This window comes from Chrysemys picta, chromosome 3 (genome assembly GCF_011386835.1).
Source record: "Chrysemys picta bellii isolate R12L10 chromosome 3, ASM1138683v2, whole genome shotgun sequence".
Taxonomy (NCBI): domain Eukaryota; kingdom Metazoa; phylum Chordata; order Testudines; family Emydidae; genus Chrysemys; species Chrysemys picta.
Window position 1 is genome coordinate 158,595,927 of NC_088793.1, and position 12,088 is coordinate 158,608,014.

At 44.2% G+C, this 12,088-nt stretch overlaps 1 protein-coding gene across 2 annotated transcripts in view; it reads right to left on the reverse strand.

Moving 5' to 3' along the window:
* CNIH3 (cornichon family AMPA receptor auxiliary protein 3) overlaps positions 1-12,088 on the reverse strand; it is an 85,232-nt gene that overhangs the window by 37,789 nt on the left and 35,355 nt on the right. For both annotated transcript variants that reach the window (XR_010600207.1, XM_005289583.5), the window contains exon 2: positions 1,397-1,465. Coding sequence is in view for 1 of the 2 variants with exons in the window: in XM_005289583.5 (XP_005289640.1) it covers positions 1,397-1,465 (69 nt within the window). In the remaining variant the exon portion in view is untranslated. The remainder of the gene's footprint in view (positions 1-1,396; positions 1,466-12,088) is intronic.

Here is a 12,088-nt window from a genome sequence, read left to right on the forward strand (position 1 = left end):
GCTCGATGATTCTGTAGTACAAAGCTTCTTGGGAGACTCAGGTTCAAGACTATCCTTAAGATGTCACATTCGATGGTGATATAAAGGGTGGCATAAGTTACGTTTTGGGAATAAACTAGTCATGAAATGGATTTAAGTGGCCAAGTATTGTAATTCGAATCTGTTTGGCATTTGGTGGCAGTGCAAGATATGTATAACTTATACACCAATTTGATATTATGTGGGGACAAAAATCAGCCTGTAGTGAAAACAAATGCCACTCCCAATGAGGTCAATGGGCCAACTTCTGCCTTCTGTTCTGCTAGTATTAATGTGGGGTAGCTTCACTGAAGCCAATGGAATCACTCTGATTAACACTGGCTCACCTGAGAGCAGAATTTGCACCTGCTTAAACCAGGAATGTTGGAAAGAGGTCAAGAATATGTTAAAATAAGGGAAGGAGGAAAGCTGTCTCTTACCCATTGGCTGGACCTCCTGATACATGCCCTTACTTTTTAAGTTATACCTGTTTTGCGGTCACTCAGCAGATGCCAAATCTTTGCCACTTATCCAATATATAATCTATACAACTGTTTCTGTCCCCAGAGAATTTGTCTCACAGACTTTCAAAGGAGATGCACCCCTTTCTTCCAGTCTACATTTAGTTAAATTTGGCCCAGACTCCTACATAATTGACAGATTGCTGGAGCATAGCAGAGCTTACAGCCTCTGTGTCAAATTATCCTTTACTGTAAGCAGGTGGAACCTCATTGACTTCAGTAAGTTATTCCCCTTTAGTGTAGGGGAGACCTCCAGGCTGAAAGGTGATGATTGCATTCCTCATCAAAGTCCTTGAGTAGTCAGTACGGACAATGGGTCACTTTCGAAGAAGATGAGGTAATATCTTTTTTTATTGGACCAACTTCTGTTCATGAGAGAGTCAACAAATTTCAAGCTCTCACCAACAGCAATTGGTCCAATAAAAGATATTACCTCACTCACCATGTCTGTCTAATATCCTGGGACCGACACAGCTACAACACCACTGCAAACATTGAAGAAAATGGTCAGCCCACCGCTTGGGTGCAGAGGAGGAAAAGGATTTTAAAGGGGGAAAGTGTGCCTCAAAATGAAGAGATGCACAAAACCCCTGCAATCACATTTCAACTTCTCTTTCTGAATCTCTAAGTGCTCTCATGCCTTCTCCAGCAAGAAAGGGAACTACTTGAGTAAAGATCCCTTTAGACCATCAGACTAAGATGGGTTGCTAAATCTAGAGTAAATAGCAGCTGCTCTTACGGACTACAACTACATTCATAAGGGACTCCTAAATCCATTTGTATATCTTCCATTGACAGCTCAGCACATCTTCTTCCATTCAATATCTAATGTTTGGCAAATCTCAGGCTGTACTCACTGCATGAACTGGATTGCACTGGTCTATCGGGCTCTTGAAGTCTGTCCTTAGCTCATCAAAGGCGATTATCTGCAAAATAATTTTTTCAAACATTGTAATGACAGCAGTAAAACCAGTGAATCCAGGTCTTTTTCTTTATAGTAGTTACTAAAATCTATTCTTACTATCTTTGGTTGAAATTCATACCAAATATAACTAATGAATTATGTTTTATATTATTTTACAGAACTAAACATATACACATTTATATATATACACATTTCACAAAGCTACCTTCAGCCACAAGATCACTATACAAAGTAATAGTGATAGGTCATGCTATAACAGGACATACATATTGACCCGCTGCCAGGTTGAATCACTCCTCCAATAAATATATGCTACTATAGTATTTTTCAGAGATCAAAACTCTAAAAAGGAATTAATTTGTCTACAGATAAATGCGATAAACCATAGTCCTAACACTGAGAGTTTTGGAAAAGGGTGTTGTATTGAAATAAGGAAAAGTCAGAAGGCAACTTGATTTAATTGGAAGTGGAGGATTATTTTGCTATTTGAACATTAAGGGGGTTAAGCACAAAATCAGACAAATTAGAAATGAAAAAGACCTGTTATGCCAGTTAGATCATACACCCCCACATCTCACCTCAGACAGAAAAAGTTTGATCCATAGAGCAAGGAGTCTCAAATTTTCATACAGTGTAGACAAGATCAGGTCAACATTTTTTCAGCCTTTTTCTTTGTTTTGTTTCCTTACAGGTTTTTCAACAGGAAAATTTTAATGAAAAAATTGTTTTTGTTCACAATTTTCCAATTTTTTTTATATATTTTTTCATTTTGAATTAAAAAAAACTTTTAGTTTTCAAAAATAGATTTTTTTTATTTTACAGTTTTGTTCCCCTCCCACCTTTTTCTCCTCTCCCCTACCTTTTCTTTCCCACTGGAAAAGTAGAAGGAAGAAAGAAAGGCAGGAACCAAACATAAAAACACCCCTTGAAAGCCAAAAATTTAAAACGGTCACCGGGGGCGAGGGGGGAGGGCAAAAACTCAAACAAAACATTTTGCTTCACTGGAAAAAAACAAACAAACAAAAAAAAAAACACAGAAAATTCCATGACAATTTTTTAAAGAAACAAACAAACACTTTGTTTCCTAAAGTTTTCAGGGGAAATATGCTTTTAAAAAACAGCTCTAGCGAAGCCCACACTTTGCTGAGAGATTGGCTCACTTCTCACCCGGTCACAAAGGGTCAGAACCAAGCAGGGGATTTGTATTGTCTCCCCGCCACCACCAAAGAGCCTCAAAGTCTGGAAGCACAGGGTCTTGGTGTGGATGGCCCTTTGCCTGCAGTGGCTCTTCCAAGAAGAATGAAGATCTGAGAGGTCGTCTGAGGATTATATAGGCTGAACTTCCTGCTTGTTCTGCAAGAGGTCTGGGGAGGTGGAGAACAAATTCTGTCCCACTGACAGAACTTTCTAAGGAAAACTCCTCGCTGATGACAACCCCTCAGGTTTTTCCCTCTGGGGAGGGTGATCTGGCTTTTGCTGTTTACACTCTTCAGTCATTCCGACATCCCTCACCGCCATCTCCTTAGTCACTGCTTAGCCAAGCTGGATAGATTTAGCTCTTTTAATCTTGCCTCATAAGTCAGTCACCTCAGTCCATTCATTATTTTTGTTGTTCTCCTATGGACTCCACCTACTTGGTCTGTATCCTTCTGGTGTTTAAGTACCCTGAACACACTGGGTCTGAATCTGTTCTACTTACAGTAGTGGGAATCTCCAGTAACTCCATTTAAGTGACTACAGACACATTGGTGTAAAATTAGTTTAAATGAGACAAGAATTGGGCCTACAATTCCCAGTATGGTCTCCTCAGAGTCGACAACAGGTAGACACAACAGATGGTGAATGCAGAAAGGTAGTGGTTACGTCTACACTGAATAAAACACCAAACCTGTGGCAGTGAATTTCAGAACCCGGGGCTTGCGGTACAGGGCTAAAAACAGAAATGTGGACATGGCTGCTTGGACTGGAGCCTGGGCTCTGAAACCTGGTGAGGGGAGAGGGTCTCAGAGCCCAAGCTCCAGTCCAAGGAGGAACATCTACGCTGCTATTTTTAGCCCGTAGTGAGAGTCCCAAAAGTCCGAGTTAGTTGACCAGGCTCTGAGACTCACTGCTGTTGGTTTTTTGCAGCGTAGACATATCCAATGAGACAGCTGTTCTGAAACTGAAATAACCAGTGGTCACAACATGGAAACTGCCTAGCTTTATGAAGAAGTAAGCCTCAAAACAATCCTGTTAAGTAGTTATGATTGTCTCCATTTTACAAATATGGAAACTGAGGTGCAGAAAGGTTGAGACTTGCCAGACCAGAGCCCATATAGCACTCTAGTGGCAGAAATGAGAATAAAATCAAGGATTCCAAGTCTCCTGCTCTAACAACACTGTTTCTACCAAGTTATAGAATATTTAAAATTAAACAACTGTGGCATTTTCAATAGCAAACTACAGGTTGCAATGTATTCAGCTGATAACGCTTCATGTCACAGCATTATTATTAAATGTTTGTTAGTCTTATTGATATGAAGGTGCTGCACAAAGAAATGTAGGACAGTCCTTGCCCAAAGCAGCATACAGTTTAAGTGATATATGACAGGTAAGGATGCCAGAATAGACGACATCATTTTTTGTGTCAGTTCATTCGAGAGTGTAGTGATTCTCATGTCACCCATGTAGTTGTTATTGGGGCATTTAGTGCACTGAATGAGGTATACCGCCTGTTGTGATAGGCATGTGGCACCAGATCCTGCCATAATAGATGCAAAACCTCAGACATATCTCCATTACTATGATGATTACATCTTTCAAGATCCATGGGTCCTACGTACCTCATGCAATGCATCAAATGCCCTAAACAAACAACTATGTGGGTAAAATGAGGCAATCACTATGCCTGCAAATGAACTCATACAGAAAAATGATAAAAGACAAACACCATATCAGCCACGGGCAAACACTTTTCACAAAATGATCACTCTATATTTGACCCCTCAGTTCTTGTCCTCAAAGGAAACCTGCACAACACCTTCAAAACACAAGCCTGGGAATTTAAACTCATAACTTTATTAGACACTAAAAATCATGGACTTAATAAAGAAACTGGATTTATGGATCAGTACAACAATCTATAACCCATTAAGCCTCCTTTGTTCTGTGACTGCAGAAGTGTTACTTGCCCATTTCACCTAAAATGGTCTCTTATGATGTTAACTCCTTATGCTAAACAATTTGTTCCACCTTTTGTTTAGCTGTGACATTCTGAGTACCTTTCCCAGACCTAAAGAAGAGCTCTGTGTAAACTCAAAAGCTTGTCTCTCTCACCAACAGAAGTTGGTCCAATAAAAGATATTACCTCACCCACCTTGTCTCTCTAAAAGCATAATTCACAGAGCCATTGATATCCACAGAATTATCTCCCCCACCTCATCTAAGGTCATAAACGAGTGGTCTAGTTACTGGTGGACTGGTGTCCACATCACACCAAAAAAAACAAAAACAAAACAAAACAAAACCCAACACCCTCACAGTTGACAATATTTAATATCCTTGCACTAAGATGAGAATGAACGGGCTAGGAGATTGAACTATCTTCTGACTCTTAGAGGAGATCTTCCAGGTTTGAGTTGAGGAATATTTGTTGGGCACAGCATGGCTGGAAGCTTGTGCTGCCACTGCCTATGCTGTACTTGTTCTGTAGATGGAAGAAAAAGGTAAGTATTGGAGCTACCTATGGAGTGGTTATAAAGTTCCTGGTTCTCCACAGTTACTAGAGCGGACCAGAATGTGTTGCAGCAAGGAGCTTAATAAAGGTAGGAATTTCCTGGTTAGGAGGTTCTCTAGTTGCTGCTTAAAGCATGTCTCTGTGTTTATGACCTCACACTACACTATGCATCTAATAAAACAGAATAAAAGTTCCCTTGATTTATAAATATACTGGCCACGCTCATTTCTCCCCATGCAAGGCCATTAACTCCAAGTGTAAATCAGCACAGAATTTGCCCCAATTTAGACATTCTAATGCTGAATAGTTTACAGATTCTGTGCTGGCATCACCTGTTTCAGAACAGCAACAATTAGGAAGATATTTATAGATGTGCCTGAATTCCCCCCCCCACCACCCACATGCATGTTTCTCCAGACAATGACAGCTTTGAATACAGAAGCATTCACATGAGATTGAGGCTGATTTTCATTCTCCATTTATTTCTTTACACAGAGATCTAACTGAAACTTTCACCTGGCAGTGGCAGGAAGGAATCCAGATCTCTGTGTTTTAGGGAGGCCATTCTAATTTTTGACCATTGAGCCCTTACAGGTGTTTTTGACTTGAGTGCAGGTGTTTGTTTTTTTGTTATTAAACTGACCATGACTGATTTCTGGGTAGGAAATCTGCTGAGAATATTCTTTAAGGTGAATTTATGGCTGGTAAAAGGCGCTGCATTAATAACTCTTGGGCTTGAAAATTATAATTTGTATGCATCTTAGAAAAATCTAAAAATAAAATACTGAGATGAACATGTACCACAGCCCTGACCTGGAGGGACTACATTCATCATCCATTCATAGCCCATTCACTGTGTCTTGCCTGCTCAGATTGCCAGCAAAGGTGCCAAGTTAGTGCTGAATAACGTGGTGAACATCTCTCCATGCTGAACTAATCTGAGAACAGCAAACACAGAACAGGCAGTGGTCACAGCACACCAGCAATCTAACTGATGTCCAGTTGTTTGTAGGCACCATTGTAAAAAAAAGAGTTTTAAGGAGCAATTTGAAGGAGGACATTGAGATAGCTTTGTGGATGTTTATGGGGAGGGCCTCCCAAGCATGAGGGGCAGGATGGGAGAAAACAAAGGTACTCATTTGAAAACTTTACAAGTGGGTGATGGAGAGTGGTATCATTGGCCAATCAGAGGCAGGAGTTGACATCTCAACAGTGAAAGTGTTGAAGTGAAGCACTAGGAAAATAATATTTGCAGCAGCATTGTGCATGGGTATGAGTGGGACAAGATTGAATTTGTCAAGGCCAGCGAAAAGCATTTTGCAGTAATTAAGATGTGAGATGATGAGAGTTTTAGCTGCATGTATGGCTTTACCCCAGCTCTAGTCATACTTCAGTGTGGGACCTTGTATCAAGGCAGTTGTCTCCTGGTTGCCCCGTCCTGGCCAGAAGAGGTTCTGCAGCAGCTTGCCTCTAGTTTCCATCTTTAGGACCCTTAAGATCTCCACAGTCTCTCTCATGGCTAACACCCTTCCCGCCCCAACTCCCCACTCCCCTATCTGAGGCTCGTTAAATAATAGAACAGTCCTTAAGGTCCTCAAAATAAAGTCTGTCACCACATCCCAGAAGCTCATACTCAGCTGTGGCTCTGAGTTCTACCACACAGGGAGGTCTTCTATCTGAGGCCTGGTCCCCACTAAGCCCCCACTTCGGACTAAGGTATGCAAATTCAGCTATGTTAATAACGTAGCTGAATTCGAAGTACCTTAGTCCGAACTTACCGCGGGTCCAGACGCGGCAGGGAGGCTCCCCCGTCGATGCCGCGTACTCCTCTCGCCGAGCTGGAGTACCGGCGTCGACGGCGAGCACTTCCGGGATCGATCCGGGATCGATTTATCGCGTCTTAACCAGACGCGATAAATCGATCCCAGAATATCGATTGCCTGCCGCCGGACCCTCCGGTAAGTGAAGACGTACTCTCAGTAAGCTCTTCACAAAGTTTCCACTCCTAGCCCTCCCTAGCAGGAGCTCCATCTTCCACCTCTGATCTGCTTCTCCTGTCAGCAGCTTCCCTATGCTGTCTTCTCTCTCAGCACATACATACTGCCCTCCTTCAGAGAGCTCCTCCTGATTGGCTGGGAGATAGGGAAGCCCATTCCCCTGCACACCCACCCTGCTACATTACAGGCCTTTAAAGGGACAGTCTCCTGTTTTTTCCTCCACCCATCCAACTACTAATGCCTTGGAATGCTTCCTCTCCTCTAGCCTTGGCCATTTATTGAGCCTTTAAAATGGCATAACACTGATACTGGCCTGAAATGGGAACAGCAAAAAAGTTAGAGATAAACTCTGTCCTCCCTTGCATGCTAGCAACTTCGTTAAGTCTCTAATGGGAGCTTCATGTGTACATCTGAGGGTAGTTTGGCCCACTGACATTTGATAACTAATTGCAGCTGAAGGCAAAAGATGGAGTGTAGCTGAGATGTAAACTGAAAAACTGTTTCTTCTTCAACTGCCGGATAACATTGCTAATATCTTAAGCAATGTTGCTAAATGTTTGGTGTCTAGTGACCCTGAAGTCAGGGGTTAGCTGGTAAGTATAGGAAGAACTAGTTTTCAGTTCTTGTTTCAAACTATATTTAGGGCCCTTCATGTTTGGTTTTTATTTTATTTAATTTTTCCTGGAAATTTATTGGTGCTTATTACAATAAGTGAAAATTGGTGGAAAAAACTATTAATTTTTATGGGTGAATATCAGGGTTTATTTTGGTGGACAGAGGGACGGGGGGAAAGTATTCAGTAGATTGATGCTTTGTTAATGGAATTCAATGTGGTTTGCTGCAGAACTAACGGGGGGGTCCGGCGGTGTGGCGCTCGGCGGGGGGGCACTCCGGCGGCGCGGCACTCGGCGGGGGGGGGGGGTTCCAGCGGCGCGGTGCTCGGCCGGGGGGGGGGCTCGGCGGGGCAGCGCTTTTTTTTGCTGCTTGGGGCAGCAAAAAAGTTAGAGCCGGCCCTGATGCCACCTCTGAGTTAAGAAAACAATGTATCTCTAGTCCCCAAATAAAACTTTTCATTTGAATAAACAGTTTACCGTTGTGGACTTAGAAGTACTAGCCTATAAATATTTACATTTAATAATTGGGCCACACCATTTGCAGTGCATCTTTTTCTCCTGTTTGTTTTTTTAAAAACTTTTGAATACTTCCTTGTGTTCTGAAATGTATTCTGACACAGATTTTTGTTTTCTTCCCATTTTAGTGTGTCAGCTCTTTCAACCATTATCTGCTAACAGCTTGAAATGTTTAGTTGGTGGGCACGAGATTCATCAGTACATTCAGAGGCACACACACTTCAGAGCTTGTGTGCATGCCTGTTTCTTTATTGTGTGTATCTTCTAGACTAATCCATAGCCTTACTTCAACAGGTAGCTTTGCATATACACACAGACCAATGTATTTTCATAATACATATATCTCCTCTGTGACAGACCCAGACCAGTGGGGTACAGGAGTCTGGTAGAGGGCAAATATACTGGTCACTGGATGAGTAGTTTTCTGTTCCCTGAGTGACCAGAGAAGGGTCTGCACTAGAGTAATCAGGAACCTGCTAGAACCAGTTAAGGCAGGCAGGCTAATTAGAACACCTGGAACCAATTAAGAAGAAGCTGCTAGAATCAATTAAGGCAGGCTAATCAGGGCACCTGGATTTTAAAAGGAGCTCACTTCAGTTTGTGGTGTGAGTAGGGTTACCATATTTTGTGCCTCCAAATGGAGGACACTCCACGGCCCCCGGCCCCGCCCCCAGCCCCGCCCACACCCCCCAACCCCTCCCCCTCCCCAAAGTCTCCGCCCCCTCCCCTGCTTCCCGCGAATATTTGATTCGCGGGAAGCCTGAAGCAGGTAAGGGGTGTGTGGGGGGAGGAGGCGCGGCCCAGGCTGGCCCCCCGGCGTTTCCAGCCTGGGTCGGCTCGGGCCCTGGGGTGCCGGCCCCGGCCGACCACCCCCGGCCCGCCCAGCACTGCCGGCCCCCGGCGGCCCGGCGCACCCCCCGGCTCCCGGCCCCGCGGGCCCGGCTGACCGGCTCCCCGCCGGCCCGGCCCCCCGCCGGCCCGGCTGACCGGCTCCCGGCCCGGCACCGCGCCCCCGGCTCCCCGTCCGGCCCCGCGCCCGGCCCGGCACTGTGACCCTGGCCCGGCACTGCGCCCCTGGTTCCCGGCCAGGCACCATGCCCCCGGCCCCGCACCGCCGGCCCCGGCCGAGCACCACCGAGCCCTCCCGATTTTCCCGGACATGCCCGGCTTTTGGGGATTTCCCCCCGGACGGGGATTTGAGCCCCCAAAAGCCGGACATGTCCAGGAAAATCCGGACGTATGGTAACCCTAGGTGTGAGTGTGAGGAGCTGGGAGCAAGAGGCGCAAGGAGCTGAGAGGGAGAGGGTGTGCTGTGCTGCTGCTGCTGCTGGAGGACTGAGGAGCACAAGCGTTATCAGACACCAGGAGGAAGGTCCTGTGGTGAGAATAAGGAAGGGGTTTGGAGGAGGCCATGGGGAAGTAGCCCAGGGAGTTGTACCTGTCATGCAGCTGTTACAGGAGGCACTATAGACAGCTGCAGTCCACAGGGCCCTGGGCTGGAACCCGGAATAGAGGGTGGGCCTGGATTCCCCCCAAACCTCCGAATTGACCTGAACTGTGGGTTCTTCCAGAGGGGAAGGTCTCTGAGCTGTTCCCCAACCCACATGGTGAATCTCTGAGGGAAGAAAATCCGCCAATAAGCGCAGGACCCACCAAGATAGAGGAGGAACTTTGTTACACCTGCAATGTATTGTATTTTCCTAATAAAACAAGTGATTTTTAAATATTTGAATGATACAAAAGTAGGGTGAAAATAAAACAAATATTTTTTTGTAAAACCCAGGATTTTTTCTGTTTAAACTGAAAACAAAGGGGCTTAACTATATTGTAACAAATCTGAGGCCTTCTAGAACTCCATTGTTGTCACTATGCTGCACGGTGCAGCCTCTCAGAGCTTCTAGGTGATAGAACTCATGCTTCTACCCCAAAACAGCCCAGCCCATCACCTCACAAAATAGCAGCTGTCCCACCAGCTGCTTAGAAATTCAAAAGTGCAGTTGAGAGAAAACAAGATCATAACAATTACGTAACCACAAAATTCATATCCTGAACTGCAGCCAGGCTCACATGAGCTAAGAAAGGCGGGAGGGTATCAGCTGACTCTCTGCTCCAGACACCCAGAGCTGGACAGATCTGCAGAGGAGACTATCTCCTCAGAATCAATTCTCAAATCATCCGGTTTCTCCAGGGCATGGGCCAAAGTCAGCTGCTGCTGTATACGAGACATTAAAAAAAGAAAGAAAGAAAGAAATAGGCTAAACACAGAGAGTAATATTGGAGAGGGTCACAAAATATGCAGACTGAGGCCCAAACAACAAAGTTTGGTTCTAAGTCTAGATCTGAACTTTTGCCCATCTCTGAAAAATCAGACCAGTACAACTCTGCAGTGGTCACTCCCTGAAGATGAAATTGTTCCATTATCTTATCTGTACACTAGGAAGGCATTCATGGTTGTAGTCACTCCCATTCCTATCACATATTACTGGGATCGAGCTTTGGATCTGAAGCTGATAAGGTTTAAGGATTGTTTTGTTACAGGCTACAGAGCAATTCCATTTTCAGCCTCACAAATCTAATTCTGTGACCCACTGGAATAGCAGAAAACCATTTACAAAGGTTGCAATCCTAAGTACAGAAACTTAGAAACAAGCTTTCCATTGTACTGGAAGGCTGGTATTAATTACAGGATGTTGATTTTACCTTCCTATGCTACTGCACTTTATAAATTAAAGCACTTTACAGATATTAGTTAATCCTCACAGCAGCTCTGTGAGATCACCACTTTACAGGTGGGGAGACTGAGGCAGCGAAATTCAGTGACTTGCCCATAGTACACAAGAAATCTATGCCAAAGCCAGGATTAGAACACAGGTGCACCTGACTTCTAGCTTGGTGCTCAAGCCCCTGGGTTATGGTGCATTCCAGGATAACAGAACAACATTTTGGGGCTGTTTTTACCCAGATTTCTATCTTCCTGGGCATTAGAGTAGCACACACTGTAGTAAACTGGTGGTTTTAAATCTGCACAATGTGTGCCAAATTCTGCATGCAGTTGCACCTCAGTAGGGATCCCAAAGTGCTTTACAGTACGGCTCAGCGATATTCACGATCTTTGGGGTAGAACACAGCAGCTGTTTAGCAGTAAATAGAAACACTTTGTAAACAGTTTACAGCAGGAAATGAAGAATAGCCTATCCAATTGAAACTGCAGGGAGTGAAGGATTTAGGTTGGCAGAATGTAAAATTACCAGAGTTTCAATTTGACCAAAACACAGAATCAACACCCAGGCATCCCAGGAGATTTTTTAATGACCCCAGGTAGTCTGGTCTTTAGTTTTATGTCTCTTACAAAAAGATATCAGCATCCAGCAGCAGTGCCCCCTAACACCAAGTAGCCACCTTTGGCAACACTCCCTTAACTAGCACTAGCAGCAGCTTCTTCATTCTTTCTGTGGGCCAGGCACCAGATATCGACATTCATACACACACACACACACAAAGCCAGTGCATTAAAATCTCTGCACAAGAGTCAGGATTAATAATAGGCCCACGCAGTGCTTGCATTAAAATTCCACTTCAAACTTTATTTTACAAATGAATTAATTCTTGGGTTTCTGGGCAGGTTCCATGGGCTCTCTCTTCTGAAACCTACTGTTACACTGCCTAACTGGCTCATGACTAAGGCTACGGTTTAGTCACAGATATTTTTAGTAAAAGTCATGGACAGGTCACGGACAATAAACAGAAAGTCACTGCCCTGACCTGTCCATGACTGTTACTAT